Source organism: Galeopterus variegatus, unplaced genomic scaffold (assembly GCF_000696425.1).
Source record: "Galeopterus variegatus unplaced genomic scaffold, G_variegatus-3.0.2 Scaffold220, whole genome shotgun sequence".
NCBI lineage: Eukaryota > Metazoa > Chordata > Mammalia > Dermoptera > Cynocephalidae > Galeopterus > Galeopterus variegatus.
The window spans coordinates 61,905-80,194 of record NW_007726331.1 but is presented as its reverse complement, the minus strand read 5'-3'; the positions used below and the strand labels follow the sequence as shown (position 1 = coordinate 80,194).

Below are 18,290 nucleotides of genomic sequence, written 5' to 3'. Positions count from 1 at the left end.
GTGATGGGCCATAATAATCATATATATTGTATATTGACAAAATAAAAATTTAACGAAAAAATAAATAAATAAATAAAGCTTAAAAATAATTACAAAATCCACTGTTGTCAGTATAGAAAAACAATATTCAGACAATGTTAGTAGGAGTCTAAATTGATTTCAGTAAGTCAACATGGACAAAAATCTTTTAAAAACCTAACCCCTATGACTAAGTAATTTCTCTTATAGGAATTTATTTGAAAGTATATTTGTTTTCTGTAACTGCCATAACAGATTACCACAAATTTGTGGCTTAAAACAACAGAAATTTATTCTCTTACAGTTCTGGAAGCCAGAAATCCAAAATCAAGATGCCAGCAGGGCTGAGTTCCCTCCAGAGGCTCGAGGGGAGATTCTGTTCCTTGCCTATTCCAGCTTCTGGTGGTTGCCAGTGTTCCCACGATTGGCAATGCATCACTCCAATCTCTGCCTCCACCTTTGCAGCGCCTTTTCCCTTTCTGTGTGTCTCTTCTCCCTCCACCTCTTTCTGGACATTAAGAAATTATGATGGCATTTAGGAGCTATCTCAATATTCCAGGATTATCTCTTTATCTAAGGATTTTTAACTTAATCACATCTGTAAAGACCCTTTTTACAAATAAGGTAACAGTCATGGCTCCTAGAGATTTGACATGGTTATCTCTTCCGAGGCCATTTTTTCAGCCTATCACAGAGGGTAACAATTGCAATAATTGCCTAAGGATATCATTGCAGTATTACATATAATTGAAAAAACTGAAAAACTAAGGAAGTAATCTAAATGTCTAACAGCAGGGTATTAGTCAAACAAATAATGGTACATCCATCTCATGAATTAATATGCAGTCATTAAAAAAAAAGCACTATGGAAATTGTTCCAGTTATCCATTGTTGCATTAAAAAAATCACCCAAAATTTAGTGGCATATAGTAATTATTGCAAGCAAGATCTACTGATTGACGCTAAAATAAACAGGTGAAAGTTTGAGGAGAAACAGGATTTTTGCACAGTCTTAAAGCATCTCTTCCAAGATATTTATAAATTGCAAAAGGAAAAATAGTACTTTACAGTGGAAGCCATCAGACATCACCTTCACTAAGTGATCAAGGTTGACATCACCAGTAATAACATATATCAACATTAAGTACCCTGAGTGTGACAGATTGAGAAAGGCACATAACTTCTGAGGTATGGTTGCCAAAAAAAGTATGACTTCCATCTAATCATGAGAAAACATCACACAAACCAAAACTGAAGGATATTTTACAAAATAACTAATCAGTACTCTCCAAAAGGGAGACATGAAAGATAAACAATGAGAACCTATCACAGATTGGAGGAGACTAAGACAACGTGACAACTAAATGCAATAAGAGATCCTGGATTGGACACTAGAAAATAAAAAAGACATTAGTGGAAAAACTGGTAAAATTTTAAGGTCTGTAATCTAGTTGACAGTATTGTCCTAGTGTTGATTTCTTAGTTTTGATCATTGTACTATGGTTATATATAAGATGCTGACATTAAGGGAAGCTGGGGGAAAAGGTATACAGAACTCTATACTATTTATGCAATTTTCTGCAAGTTTAAAATTATTTCAAAATAAAAAGTAAAAAACAAAATTTAATGGCATACAAACAAATATATGAAAAAATGCTCAACATCACTAATCATTAGGGGAATGCAAATTAAAACCACAATGAGATATCACCTCACACCTGTCAGGAAGGCTATTACAAAAGAGACAAAAGATAAGTGTTGGTGAAGATATGCAGAAAAGGGAACCCTTGTACACTGTTGGTAGGAATGCAGATTAGTACAGCCACTATGGAAAACTATATGGAGGTTCCTCAAAAAACTAAAATTAACATCTAAACTAAACCATAAGATCCAGCAATCCCACTTCTGGATATTTACCCAAAAGATTTGAAATCAGTCAGTCAAAAAGATATCTGCATTCTCATGTTCATTGCAGCACTATTCACAATAGCTAAGTTAATAGAATCAACCTGTGTCCTTCAATAGATGAATGGATAAAGAAATTGTGACATAAATATACAATGGAATATTATTCATCCTTAAAAAAGAAAGAAATGTTGTCATTTGCAACAACATGGATGGAATTAGAGAACATTATGCTAAGTGAAATAAGGCAGGCACAGAAAGGCAAATACAGTAATCACCCCCAACCCCACCTTATCCACAGTTTCACTTTCCATGCTGTCAATTATCCATAGTAAACCATAGTCTGAAAACATTAAATAGCAAATTCCAGAAATAAACAATTCATGAGTTTTAAATTGTGAGCCGTTCTGGGTAGTGTAATGAAATCTCACCCTGTCCCACTCTGTACCACCGAGGACATCAATTATCCCTTTGTCCGGCATACCCACACTGTATAAGCTACCTGGCCATTCATTAGTCACTTAGTAGCCACTCTGGCCATCAGATCAACAGATCACAAGAAGAAGAATGATACAGTACAATTAAGATATTTTGAGAGAGAGGGAGAGCAAAACCACATTCACACAACTTCTATTTTATTGCAGTTTATTGTTACAATTATTCTATTTAATTATTACTTATTTTTGTCTTTTACTGTGCCTAATTTATAAATTAACCTTTATCATGGGTATGTATAATAGGAAAAACATAGTACATATAGGGTGAACTCCTATCCGTGGTTTCAGCCATCCACTGAAGGTCTTGGAACATATTCCCCATGGATAAGGTGGACTACTGTACCACATGTTCTCATTTATATGTGGAATCTAGTGAGAACATGTGGAAACTCATAGAAGCAGAAAGTAGAATGGTGGTTAAAGAGGCTGGGGTGTGGGGAGAATGGGGAGATGGTGGTCAAAGGGTACAAAGTATCAGGTAGACAGGAGGAATAAGGGTGGGGGTTTTGAGATCTATTGCACAGCATGGTGAATACAGTTAATTATTCCACATTGCACTCATAAATCATAACATGACTTTGTACGCAACACATATACCAAGGGAAGTAACTGATGGCAGTCCTCTTGGCAACAAGCTCCCACACAGATCTATTTTTACTGAGAGCTAACAGGGTTGATGATTAGATTATTTGTTTTCTTACTGTATAGTTGCTTGAGTTCTTTGTATATTCTGGATATTAATCCCTTGTCAGATAAATAGTTTGCAAACATTTTCTTCCATTCCGTAGGTTGTCTTTCAGCTCTGCTGGTTGTTTCCTTTGCTGCGCAGAAGCGTTGTAGCTTGATATAATCCCCTTTATTTATTTTTTCTCTAGCTGCTTGTGCTTTTGGGGTCATATTCATAAAGTCTTTGCCCAGTCCTATTACCTTGAGTGTTTCCTCTATATTTTCCTTTAGTAATTTTATGGTTTCAGGTCTTATATTTAAGTCTCTAATCCACTTTGAGTTGATTTTGGTATACAGTGAGAGGTACAGCAAAGGAGATGAATAGACATTTCTCAAAGGAAGACATACAAATGGCCAACAGGTACGTGAAAAAATGCTCAGCATCACTAATTATCAGAGAAATGCAAATCAAAACCACATTGAGATACCATCTCACCCCAGTTAGACTGGCCATTATCAAAAAGACCAAGAACAAATGCTGGTGAGGATGCAAGGAAATGGAAACTCTTCTACGCTGTTAGTGGGACTGTAAATTGACACAGTCATTACAGAAAACAGTATGGAGGTTTCTGAAACAACTACAGATAGAGCTACCACATGATCCAGCAATCCCACTACCGGGTATATATCCAAAGAAATGGAAATCATCATGGTGAAGGAATACCTTCACTCCCATGTTCATTTCAGCTCTATTTATGATAGCCAAAATATGGAGCCAACCTAAATGTCCATTGATGGACAACTGGATAAAGAAAATATGGTATATATACACAAGGGAATACTACTCATTCATAGAAAAGAATGAAATTCTGCTATTTGCAGCAACATGGATGAGTCTAGAGAAAATTATGTTACGTGAAATAAGCCAAAGAAACAGAAATACCCCATGTTCTCACTCATAACTGGGTGCTTAAAAGGAAGGAAGGGAAGGAGGAACAGAAGGAGGGAGGCAAGGAGGGAAGAAGGAAGGAATGAAGGAAAGAAAGAAAAGAAAAGACCCAACTTTCAATAGGAGAGAACAAACCTAGCGATACTAGAGATGGGGGAGAGGGAGGGAAGGGGTTTGGAAAGTGATAGGTCAGGCAAAGGGCATAAAGAAATATCATGATTTGTAAAAAGAATACGCTAATAATAAATTTTTTTAATAAATAAAAAAATAAAGGAGCTAATGAGATACAAATTAGTGAAAACCAGGTTACAAAACACTATATATATAATTTGATCCCATTTTTATTCTTAAAAAATATGCATGGATATGTGCACTAAATACCATATGTCCTCACTAATAAGTGGGAGCTAAAAAAAATAAATAAAACAAAAAGAAAAAAAAGATACAACAATCACAGTAATCCTATGAACTTTCAAAAGGAGAGAATGGAACTGAGGGCACCAGAGGTGGGAGAGGGGGAGGGGAGGTTAGCAAGAAATTGTTAAAGAGCCACCAAAAAAAAAAAAAGTCTCAAAAGAGAAAGAGTAAACTAAAATATTAATAGTGATTATCTCTGCAAGTTAGGAATTTAGGTAATAGTAACTTTTTTTGTTTACCAGTATTTTCTAATATAGATTACATGTGCATACTTCTGTAATAAAATAGAAGCAGAAAGTAAATGATCTATGATTTTAATATAGACAGGCTAATGCTTTTTGGTGTTTCAATTAGGATATACAAATGGCAAGGTAAATTTCAATAAAGCCAATCTAGACACAGGCAATCAAGAAGAAACTTGGAAAGGCTCAATTTTTTAAAGTCCTTTGTCATAGAAAGAATAACCCAGATGGGGCACCCACCTTCTTAAGGAAAAACATTTGGTGCGTGGTAAACCCCAACCCCTCAAGCCTAAGCAGCTTCTGAGTTCTCAAAAGTTGAGTCCAGAAAGGAACAAACCTGAGGGAATATCATTCACATCAAAGCTCCATGCTAAACAGCTGCAGTAACCTGAATTGGATTCCTGGGATTCTAAAATGTTAGACATTTACTTTTTAGAAGACAAAAGGATCCCAGAACTCCCACAGAAACCAGACGCCCCCATTTAGAGCTAGTCTGCCCAAGCAAACTAAATGACCACCATGTGATATAGGTTAAAGGATTTCGAAAGTATCCTACCAACTGCTTCCAATCCCTAAAATTATGTTAACTATTACATAATTAACCATTATGTAAGTGAGTTAAAGGTTACAAGACTCCATATTTCTGTTTAAAAAGAAGATTCACAAATATACATGTATACAGGGGGAAAGGTAGAAATACACGAGTGGAATTAATTGGCTGGTCTCAAAAAGTAGGACAGTGAAAAAAACAGAAAGTAGGACAAATCAGTAACAGATTTTTGTGAAAGTAGTTGCGCAGGCCTGAGTGATAACTTGTGAGAGGATCACGGGTATCATAATGGGCAGTTAGGGGACTATCTACATAAAATGAGTGTCTAGAGGCATCTAAGAGGGACAGGACGTAAAGGCAAAGACATACCTTGCCTATTTCCCAATTTTTCCCTGCGCAGACACCCTTACCCTTGAGCAGATATAAAAGACATGGAAACATAATCAAGCCCAGAGTAATTCCATACAATCATACCTAATGTGATCAATTATTTTCCCTAAAGAAGAGACAAACTCATAAAGAAAAGGAGGAAAAACTGGATTGGGAACTTTAATATTCTATGACTCTGAGATAAAAACAAAGATAAATGACATCTCCATCTACTCACCAAAAGTTTCTTCAGATGCAGCAGTCAAAGATAAAAACTTTTTTGTATTTTCCAACTCCTCATTACTTTGCAAAGCTTCAGTATTTTTTGCAGACTAATAAAAGAAAAATTAAAGTTTAAACATAGGGAAAGAAAGCAAATATACTCATTGATTTTTTTTTTATTCCAATATGGTTTCTAATCATGTACTTATAAACAAGAAGGCTCAGGCCATTTTTATTCCTTTAATTAGGAAACTTGTTAATGTTTCCTGTTCCTGTAAAATTCTGTCAAAGTTATTCCCAGAGTTGAAGCATATGTCTATCACTATATGATAATTACCTCACTTAAAGTATCTTAAGCTTCTGCTTGATATTTTTATGACTAATGAGTAACCTAAAAGTATACTATCAAATTGAAATTTCAGACATTTCAAGACTAGTACTGTATTTTATTATGTTTCCACTTATAATTCTTGTTTCAAAGGGGAAAAAACTTCCTTTGAGATCCACAGGAAAAAGCAATAGGCTACCATTTTTTGCTAAAATTTACTGAAATTATTTCTCTAGTTTAAAGCAGTGCAATTTTGGATATTGCTTTCTTTCTATCCCAGTGGTCTTTCTGGGAACCTTGCAAAACTGTGTTCTTAATTTATTCTTAATTCATATTATTGCCTAGGAAATTTTCTCTGAAGTCGGTCAACTGATCAAGAAGAAATCAAAAACAGCCAATCTGTTGTAATACAAGGTTCCTTACCTTCAAGGTACTCTCCTTTAAGAGGCAAAATTCAAATATGAGCCAATGGCTATACACCAAGTCAGTGCCAACATCTGGTCACCTTCAACCCCTCAGTACTATAGAGAATAAGAGGTCCAAGAGGGCCAAGGAAAGTTAATCAAGCACCAGAAATTTGTTGAGACAGAAACAAATGGAGCATGCTCAGACCTCAAGCACATTACAGCTTCCTGAGGAGATCTTGACTAGCACATGAAACTGTGAACTCCCCAACCAGTTTGTCACAAAAGTTTATCAACTAACAATGCTAATCAAGGGGTTAAGTTTCTGTGTATTTATCTCCAAACTGTAAGCTCACTGAAGAAAAAGCAGACATACATACTTGATGAAAGCAGACACTACATCCTTTCCTATTCCAGAGTCGTATGAGCCCCAGCCTGACACTAGTAAGAGAGGCCTACTGGGCCCATCCGTGGGAGAAGGAACACACCAGTGCAGTGCCCAAAATCTGGAATGCTACAGACCAAGTTACCTTCTCCAGTTGCAGAAAAACATCACCCCTCAACCCCCTCACACATACACATACACACACAACTGCTACTACCCCCCCCCAAAAAAAGGAATAAAGGCAGACCACACTATCACAGTCCATGCTTTTCTTACTCATCTTAGAGGAAATTGTTTCTTACACATCAGCGCACAGTCATATAATTCTTACCTTAAGTTCTTCCCACAGCTTTATTCTCATTTCTAGACCTTGCTTCTTAATTTCCTTTTCTCTGTGTCTTCTCTTTACTAATATTTTATCAAGTCTCTTCATTTTCTGAATAGCATGTTGAAGTTGAGACTCCAATTCTTTTAATTTGGGCTCATCTATGTTGTGTTGAAAGTAGGAGTGGGTTTGAAGTTTAGTAAAGTCATGAAGTATTACTTTGTTTTTACTATGTGTTCTTTCATTCAACAAATATTTATGACTGACAAGTAGTAACTACTACATTGGTGTCATGTACCCTGATTTACAAGGTGCTTTCACATGTATTTTTTCATATCATCATCTAACAACCCTGTGAAATAGACATCTATCTCTGTTTTACAATTGAGATAACTGGGTCCTTCCAAATACATAATAATTATAGCATTGTACTCTGAAGTGGATGTCTTATGATTGTAAATCTCACATTCTTTCTCCTTTATTCTGCTATACTGTCTGTATTCGTGACTAACAAATAGAAAATGAGGAATAAGACTTAGACCCTATCCTAAAGCTGCTTCAGACTAACTGAAAGAGAATGCATATACACAAATAGCTACAGTTAAAAAGTAGTATGTCATCACTGACACAAAGTAGTTCCAATAAATGGAAGAAACAAACTCACACAAGTACTCATATAGCTAGACACCTTTTCTCTATGCTCTTCACATTTATTCTAATTTCTTGAAGTACCTGAAAATGTTTTTGATGGGGGCTGACAGGTTAGCTCAGTTGCATAGAGTGCAGCCCTCCAACACCAAGGTCACAGTTTCTGATCCACACATCAGCCAGCCACCAAAAAAATAAAAATAAAATAAATAAAAACTACCAGTGTCACTAAGATGACAATGATAATGACAGTCATAATGAGAAAGGTGACCAATAAAAATGTTCTTGAGTTATAGTTAATCGATAGTAACATTTAAAATGAAGGACTCTTTAGAACTTTTGTCATTCAAGTTTTAACTTATGATATGGATGATGATAATAATAGCAGCTAACATTTATAGAGTTACCTGCCAGGCACAGTGTTAAATGCTTTATTTACATACATTATCTCATTTAATCCTCATCTTAAACCTGTGAGGTGGTATAATCATTGCTCTCATTTTACAAATTAATAAACTGAGGCTAATTTGTAGTTGATTTACAAACATGTCCAAAGTGAAATAACTGGTAAATGGCAGAATCAGGTTTTCCACAAATCTGACTGACTCCAGAGCCAAAGCTCTTAGCCACTAGATGATATTCCCTCTCTGAAATCTGAAGAAAAATGATAATCTGGCAATGAGCATGAATCTTCGAATATTGTCTCAGCCACCCCAGGGTTAGATCATTAGAAATGGCTTATTATGCTAAGTAACGTCAAATTTAGCAATTTCTGAAAATCCGAAGAGTCTAGTGTGCTTTCCTATAGTGTACATCACTTCCTCTTTAAGAAAAAAAAACGAAGATATTTTTGGCAAGAAGAAGCTAACCCAAAAAGACTATTGATCTTATCACTAAGGATTCTCCTCAAATCTTATTGCTTATGTACTTCAAATGCAGTAGCCTCTATTTCAAATTCCCAACTGCCAAACCTAACATTCTCAGGCTCCATGTACATAGGTAGACTATGTAGCAGGCATTTTGAGTAACTCATGCAGTACTAAAACAATATAAACAAATACGATGTAACTGGGGCAACAGCAAATCTCAACTATAATACCTGTTCCCTGATAACTGTAATCCTGAGTCATCTAACCTAACTCTGAGAGCTGACTGCTTCCCAAACATATTCTAAATCACTAGTTCTCATGCTTTTTCACAGCTCCCTTTTATAGCCTTAAAAATTATTGAGAGCCCAAAGTAGCTTTTGTTTATGTGGATTATATCTATTGATAATTACCAAATTAGAAATCAAAACTGAAAAATATAAACATTTATTAATTCATTTAAAAATAATAGTAACCATGCTATTGCTAACTATATATTAAAATAAATATCACACTTTTATGATAAATAATTCTCCAAAAACTTTATTGAGAACACTGGTACTGTTTTAAATTTTTAATATCTGGAAAACAAATATTTCCTTATCTGCTTAGAAAATAGCTGGATTTCCTTATCTACTTCTATAGTCAATCTATTACAATCTGCTCTTTTGGTTGAAGTATATGCAGAAAATTTGGCCTCACACAGATGTGTAATTGGAAAAGGCAGAAGAAATTTAACAGCCTATTCAGATAGATGAATATTCTTCTTTGACACTACACCAAAACTTGACAGGGGCAGTTTCTTAAAAGTTAGTTGTAATGTGAACTCTGTAACCATATCAGTGAGCTTTTTGTGTTTGTTCCATTAAAATCCATGGATCTATCCTTCACATTGAATGGATCTTTTACCCTGTGTTGGTCATTTATAAAACAATGGTTCACTGAATTATGCAAACATTCAAAATGTTAACACATTTTATTACACAATATTTTTAAACCATATTTGTTAATATTGCCACCAATTTTTATCAGAAAAGTCCAAGTATTGGGAAGCTATCAAGCTCAAATTCTACCACTGGTAACAAATACTGTCAGTAGTTTTCCTTGTAGTAACAAGCTCACTTCGTTTTTTTTTAAAAAGTCTGCCAAATACACAAATCAAACGATAATAATTTGTCAGTCATTCTCTCAAGTAAAAATAGTGTTCTGGCATCTGTTTAATATTTGCAAAATGAAGGTGATGCCTATTACACATTAAAAAATCAAAGCAGATTTCCAGTCAAGATGGCAGAATAGACAGTTGCCAGTGTCACTCTCTCCCACAAATCAACCAATTTACAACTACTAAAAAGCAACAACAGCCAAGCTGGGGCTGCTAGAGATCAGGGGAAGAGAAGCAGAGACCTATAGAGTGCAATGAGGGCAGAAGAAACCACAATGAAAGGAAGAACCATTTTGAATGGTTCTGACCATTTTGAATCCCGGCTGCTTCAAGGCTGGAGCTGCTGAGTGCACAGAGCAGAAGCTGGCAAAAGCTGCAGCTGTGCCCTTCAGATGAAGTTGCTTAGAACCAGCAGGGGAGAAAAGGATCTTGGTGGCCCTCAGGCCAGCAACACTACTAACAGGGTTCCCATGGACCCACATAGGTGCAAGGAGCCACAACAACCGAAAAAAAGGAGCAACTCAGAGGCCGGTGAGTCACTGTAAGTGACCAGCATGTGGCCCGCCCCACGGGAAGTGTTTGGAGCATGGGCAGTGGGGGAGATGGGCCCACTGGGAGAACACTGTTGCACAGCATAGATAGCTGGTCTGCCCCTCCAATCTGTGTAGGACCACTCAGTGGAGACTGGTCAGGAATATAGAACTGCAGGAGGTGCGGTTTGCTGAAAAGTGGTAGTTGCTTCCTCACGAAAAGTATCTCTTTTTTTTTGGTTTATTAATTTTACTTTGTTGGTAAAAATGCTTGCAATTCTAATACTTTAAATATTTCATCTGTAATTATCATTAACCAATCACCTAGTGATTATCCCACCTGAACACTCAGGGATTATCTGATGTTGAGCAAAGTCCAGATCCTCATCTGCCCCCTCTTCAGCCAATTTTCTACTCTCAGAGTTGTATTCCCCTTTGTCACTGTCATTGTTTCTACTTTCCTCTGTATTCCTGCTTTCTGAGTGGTCCTCTTTGCCAGAGTTCAATTTGCTTGCAGTATCAACCTGAAAATAATTAAAAAAAAAAAAAAACAGTTTTCAAAGAGTAATGTATTCAATAATCATCAGGGAAATGCAAATCAAAACCACTCTGAGATATGACCTCACCCCAATCAGACTGGCTATCATAAAAAAGTCAGAGAATAACAAATGCTGGAGAGGATGTGGAGAGAGAGGAACCCTCCTGCACTGTTGGTGGGACTGTAAATTAGTACAGCCATTATGGAGAACAGTATGGAGGTTCGTCAAACAACTATAGATAGAACTTCATATCATCCAGCAATCTCACTCCTGGGGACGTATCCAGAGGATTGGAAAACATCAGGTCAAAGGCATACCTGCACTCCCATGCTTATTGTAGCTCTATTTACAACAGCAAGGTGATAGAACCAACCTAAATGCCCATCAATGGATGACTGAATAAAGAAACTGTTGTATATATACACAATGGAATTCTACTCAGCCATAAACAAGAATGAAATTCTACCATTTGCAACAACATGGATGAGTCTGGAGAAAATTATCCTAAGTGAAACAACCCAGGTATGGAAAGAGAAATACTGCATGTTCTCACTCATAACTGGGAGCTGAATCCATAAACAAACAAATGAACAATAAAGAAAGACAGAGAGAAAGAAAGAAACAAACAATCACAGTAATGCACCAAACTTTTAGAAAACTAGAGGTGGAAAAGGGCAGGCAAGGGAGAGAGGGACGGGGGCTAATGAGGAATTGGCCAATGGACACAAAGAATGATTGAGTATTGTGATGATGAATAAGCTAACTATACTGATCTAACCACCACCCATTCCACACAATTATTGAAAATCAACATTGTACCCCCACATGTATGTATATAATTGATTAATTAATTAATTTAAAGGAGTAATGTATTTTTTAAACTTTACATTTCTGGAACATTTTAACACTAATGAAAGCATATGTGGGGACATACATAAATACATACACTAGCATTAAAGTAATCCAGAAATATAACACTTTTTAATTAAATGTAATTTACACAATTAAATTTAATAACATTTACCCCCACCATAGCAGCCTGTGCGACTGCCACCGCACAGTCATCCAGGCCACTGCCATCACACCATCCAGACCAGCCACATACAGAAATCTCTGCCCAAGCCACTGCTCCAGCCAGTCCAGCTATAGGACCCCACCACCACTACCACCAGCAGCCATACACACCACCGCTGCTGCACCAGTCAGACTAGCCACACACAGGACACTGCCGCCACCATGCACTTACACAAGGAAGGTCATGAGTGGAGCCTCCAGAAAGAGGTAAGCCAGTGAAGACTCACCTCCCAAGTGGCCAAACTCACAGCGGGAATTACGCTGACCCCATGGTCATGCACTCAGGGATGAAAGTTACGTGCATACTGCAAACAACTGCTTTGATGTGGGGAGAGACACACACAGAGAACACAAAAACTACAGAAGCCCAGGATAGCTAAATAGTGTACAGAAGAAAATTCCCAGACACCACCAACCCATCCCCCAAACAAGGGAAGCAAGGACCCAGGAGAAGCCTCAGCCTGCAAGAATGAGGAAAGAGAAACCCTGCCCAAGTTCACCCATTCAAGCTGTGGAGACCCAGTATACCCCAGTGCACCCATCAGGGTCACAGGACACTAGCCAGGTAGCCAACAAGCCCGTCAAGAGTCACCCACCCCAACCAAGGAGTGAAGTGACACCTAGAAACATTGCCCAAGACCTTGAGATCTTGCCCACGTCCACAACGACCCAACACAGTGTCACTAACCACAGCAAGAAACCATTAAGTGCCCCAGTGCCTACCACAGAGGCACTCACATGCAACTTAGACACTGAACACAGCCAAAGTATCCACATGGAGACTACACTACTGAGTTTACCTGGAACCAATACGAAAACAAACTACCCAACAGTCAATATAAAACACACCAACAGGAAGGAGTCTCTCTTTTCAAAGCCCACACCAGAGTAACAGAAGAAGTAATTGCTCTCCCAGAAGATCAAATGTCAACATAGATATACTAGAAATACAAAAAACAAGAAAATATGATATCACCAAAGAAATACAATAATTTTCAAGTACCAAAACACATGCAACAGGAAACCACTGAAATGACTCAAAAGGAATTGTGAGCAACAATCTTAAGGAAACACAATGAGATACAAGATGACTCAGTTAGATGACACAATGTACTGAGTGAAACTACCCAGGATATGAAGGAGGAAATTTACAAAGAGATTAATACCTTAGAAAAGAATGTAGCAGAACTCCTGGACCTGAAGGACTCATTCAATGAAATAAAAAACACAACTGAGAGCTTAAGCAGCAGGTTAGTACAAGCAGAAGAAAGAATTCTGATCTTGAAGATGGTCTATTCAAAATAACCCAGGCAGACAAAAAAAAAGGAAAAGGAAAAAGTATCAAAATTTTTAAAAAGAAGAAATCTAAAAGAGCTAGCAGACGACCTTAAACTCACAAACATCCAAATTGTGGATGTTCCAGAAGAGGAGGAGGGAAAAAGAAGGCTTTAAAACCTATTCAACAAATTAATAGTGGAAAATTTCCCATGGATAGGGAGAGACATGGACTTTCAGATCCAGGAGGCTCAAAGATCCCCCAACAGATTTGACCTAGAAAGATCCCCTCCAAGACACATTATAGTCAAACTGGCAAAGCTCAAAGACAAAGAGAGAATCGTAAAAACAGCAAGAGAAAAGCATGAAGTCACCAATGAGGGAGCCCCCATCAGACTAACTGCAGATTTCTCAATAGAAACTCTACAAGCCAGAAGAGAATAGATGATATATTCAAAATGCTAAAAGAAAAACTGCCAGCCAAGAATACTGTATCTAGCTACACTATCCTTCAGAAATGAGGGAGAAATAGTGTATATCCCAGACAAACAAAAACTGTGGGAGTTCACTGCCACAAGACCAGCCCTATAAAAAGTCCTCAAGAGAGCCCTGCATCAGGAATCTGAAAAATGATAATGCCAAGAACACACAAGAAAGAACAAACCCCACTGGCAAAACAAAAATGCAAATGAGAAAGAGAAAGAAACTAAATCTTATCACCTCAAAAAAACAACAAACACCAAAGACAAACAATAAAAGGGGAAGAAAAGAACAAAAGATATTTAAAACATCCAAACAAAAATTGATAAAATGCCAGGAGTAAGAAAACAATATCTCACATAACAACCCTAAATGTAAATGGATTAAGTTCCTCACTCAAAAGACACTGACTCACAGACTGTATTAAAAACCTAGAGCCAACTATATGCTGTCTTCAAGAGACTCACCTCACCTGTAAAGACAAACACAGATTAATTAGTGAATGGATGGAAAAGACACATAATGTAAATAGAAACCAAAAATGAGCAGGATTGGTAAAAAATACTTTAAACCAAAAACAGTAAATAAAGACAAAGAAGACCATTATATTATCATAAAAGGATCTATCCAGAAAGAATCCAAACATATATATATATATGCACCCAGCACTAGAACACCCAGATATATTAAGCAAATGCTATTAAACCTAAAGAAAGAAATAGACCCCAATACAATAATAGTTGACGACCTAAACACCCCTCTCTCAGAATTGGACAGATCATCTAGACAACAAATCAATAGAGAAACACAGGATTTAAATCACACGTTAGGGGCTGGCCATTTAGCTCAGTTGGTTAGCAGAGGACATTGTCACACCAAGGTCAAGGGTTCTGATCCCGATACTGGCCAGCCACACACACAAAAAAATACAATTAGTCATTTAAATGTACAATTCAGTGATTAAAAAAAAATTATAGGACCTAGCAAATATCTACAGAACATTTCACCCAACAACTACAAAATATACATTCTTTAATCAGCACACAGAACACTCTTCAGGATAGACCACATATCAAGTCACAAATCAAGTCTCAACAAATTTACAAAAATTGACTAATTTCAAGTATTTTTTTCAGACCACAACAGATTAAAACTAGAAATCAATAACATGAAAAACTCTGGATACTATACAAATACATGGAAATTAAACAACATGTTCCAGAATGACATATAGGTCCAAGAAGAAATTACACAGGAAATCAAAAACTTCTTGAAACTAATGAAAATAAAAACACATCATACCAAAACCTATGGGATACTGCAAAAGCAGTACTAAGAGGGAAGTTTACTACAATAAATATTTACTTACATCAAAATACTAAAATGATTTCAAATAAACAACCTCATACTACACATCAAAGAACTAGAAAAACAAGAAAAATCAAATCCCAAAATGAGTAGATGCAAAGAAATAATTAAAATCACAGCAGAACTAAACAAAATAGAGACCCCCCAAAATAGTACAGAATATCAATAAAACAAAAAGTTGTTTTTTTGAGAAGATAAACAGAATAGACAAATCATTAGCTAGGCTAACTAAAAAAAAAGTAGAGAGAGGGGCCGGCCCGGCGGCGCACTGCTACAGTGCGCTGCTTGGGAGCGCGGTGGCACTCCCGCCGAGGGTTCGGATCCCACATACAGACCGGTTCCCGCTCGCTGGCTGAGCGAGGTGCGGGTGCGACACGGAGGGTTGCGATCCCGTTGCCGGTCCCAGTCTGGTACGGGCGCGACACTGAGGGTTGCAATCCGTTGCCGGACACGAAAAAAAAAAAAAGACAAAAAAGGAAAAAAAAAAAAGTAGAGAGAAGACCCAAATAACAAAAAATCAGATATAAAAAAGGAGACTTTATAACCAATACCACAGAAATACAAAGAATCATAACAGACTATTATAAAAAACTATATACCAACAAATTTGAAAACCTAGAAGAAATGGATAGATTTCTAGACACATACAAACTGCTACGACTGAACCAAGAAGAAACAGAAAACCTGAACAGACCAATAACAAGCAACAAGATTAAAGCAGCAATCAGCAGTCTCCAAAAAGGAAAAGTGCACAACCAGATGGCTTTATTACTGAACTCCACCAAACCTTTATAGAGGAATTAATACCAATTTTCTTCAAACCATTCCAAAAAAATTGAAACAGAGGTGATTCTCCCAAACTCATTTTATGAAACAAGCATCACCATGATACCAAAACAAAACAAAGATACAACAAAAAAGAAAACTACAGACCAATATCTCTGATGAACATAGATGCAAAAATCCTCAACAAAATATTACCAAACAGAATATAGGAACACATCAAAAAAATTATACACCATGATCAAGTGTGATTCTGCAAGGATAGTTCAACATATGCAAGTCAATAAATGTGATATACACATCAACAAAATCAAGGACAAAAAAAAAATGTGATTATCTTAATACACACAGAAAAAGCACTTGACAAAATTCAACTCCCATTTATGATAAAGACTCTCAGCAAATTAAGTATAGAAGGAAAATATCTCAACACAGTAAAAGCTATATATCCACAGTTTCATTCCACATGCACATTCTCACCACTTCTATTTAACATACTATTGGAAGTACTAGCCAGAGCAATCAGGCAAGAGAAAGACATAAAGGACATCCAGAAATCGAACTGTCCCTGTTTGCAGATAACATGATCCTATATATAGAAAAATGTAAAGACTCTACAAAAAACCTCTTTGGAGTGATAAACAATTTCATTAAAGTTTCGGAATACAAAACCAACACACAAAAATCAGTAGCATTTTTATACTCTAACAATGAACTGGCAGAAAAAAAATTAAGAAAGCAAGCCCATTCACAATAGTTATGAAAAATACTTAGGAATAAATTTAACCAAGGTGGTGAAAGATCGCTATGATAAGAACTACAAGTCACTGCTGAAAGAAATGAAAGAGGACGTAAAAAGATGGAAAGACATTCCAAGCTCATGGATTGGAAGAGTTCACTTTGTGAAAATGTCCATCTTACCTAAAGTGATCTACAGATTCAATGCAATCCCCATCAAAATACAAATGATATTTTCCACAGAAATAGAAAAAACACTCCTAACATTCATGTGGAATGACAAAAGATCCCAAATAGCCAAAGCAATGCTGAGCAAAAAAAAAAAAAACAAAGTCAGAGACATTATGCTACCTGACTTCAAATTATGCTACAAAGCTATAGTAACCAAACTAGCATGGTACTGGCATAAAAACAGATATTTGGACCACTGGAACAGAATGGAGAACCCAGAAATCAACCAACATACTGACAGCCAACTGATCTTTAACAAAAGTACCAAGAATGTACATTGGAGAAAAGACTTCTTCTTCAATAAATGGTGCTGGGAGGGCCGGCCTGGTGGCGCACTGCTACAGTGCGCCGCTTGGGAGCGCGGCAGCGCTCCCGCTGAGGGTTCGGATCCCACATACAGACCGGTTCCCAATCACTGGCTGAGCGAGGGGCAGGCGCAGCACCGAGGGTTGCAATCCCGTTGCTGGTCCCGGTCCGGTACGGGCGCGACATTGAGGGTTGCGGTCCGTTGCCGGACACGAGAAAAGACAAAAAAAAAAAGGAAAAAAGAAAAAAAAAAAGAACTTGCCAAACTGAAGAAGTTATTCAACGAAATAAAAAACACAATGGAGAGTTTAACCACCAGGCTTGTCGAAGTTGAAGAGAATAACATAAGCAGACAAAAAAAAAGAAAAAAGAATCAAAGGCATTGAAGAAAATCTGAGAGAGATATCAGACAACCTTAAGCACTCAAATATCCGAGTCATGGGTATCCCAGGAGGGGAGGAAAAAGGAGATTGCATTGAAAACATATTTAACAAAATAGTGGCGGAAAACTCACAGATCTTCAGATCCAGGAAGCTCAACGATCTCCAAATGTATTCAACCCAAAAAGGTCCTCTCCAAGACATCTTATAGTCAAACTGGCAAAATTCAAAGACAAAGAGAGAATCTTAAGAGCTGCAAGAGAGAAGCATCAAATCACCTATAAGGGAGCCCCAATCAGGCTAACATCAGACTTTTCATCACAAACCCTAAAAGCCAGAAAGGAATGGGATGATATATTCAAAATACTAAAAGACAGAGATTGTCAGCCAAGAATACTCTACCCTGCAAGGCTATCCTTCAGAAATGAAGGGCACATAGTATATTTCTCACACAAATAACAACTGCGGGAGTTCACCACCACACGACTGCCCTTACAAGAAATTCTCAAGGGAGTACTGGGTTTGGTTCCTGAAAAATAACTACCACTGCAATAAAAACCCGAGAAAAATCTAAAGCCACTAGTATAATAAAAATGGCATTCACAAAGAGAAAACAAACAAACAAAAAAGGCT

General features: G+C 37.0%; 1 protein-coding gene across 1 annotated transcript in view; it reads right to left on the bottom strand.

Moving 5' to 3' along the window:
* Positions 1-18,290, bottom strand: part of FSIP1 (fibrous sheath interacting protein 1) — a 215,819-nt gene that overhangs the window by 180,249 nt on the left and 17,280 nt on the right. The window contains exons 3-5 of the mRNA XM_008566109.1: positions 10,824-11,007; positions 7,284-7,438; positions 5,852-5,945 (exon numbers count right to left, since the gene is read on the bottom strand). Coding sequence (XP_008564331.1) covers positions 5,852-5,945; positions 7,284-7,438; positions 10,824-11,007 — 433 coding nt within the window. The remainder of the gene's footprint in view (positions 1-5,851; positions 5,946-7,283; positions 7,439-10,823; positions 11,008-18,290) is intronic.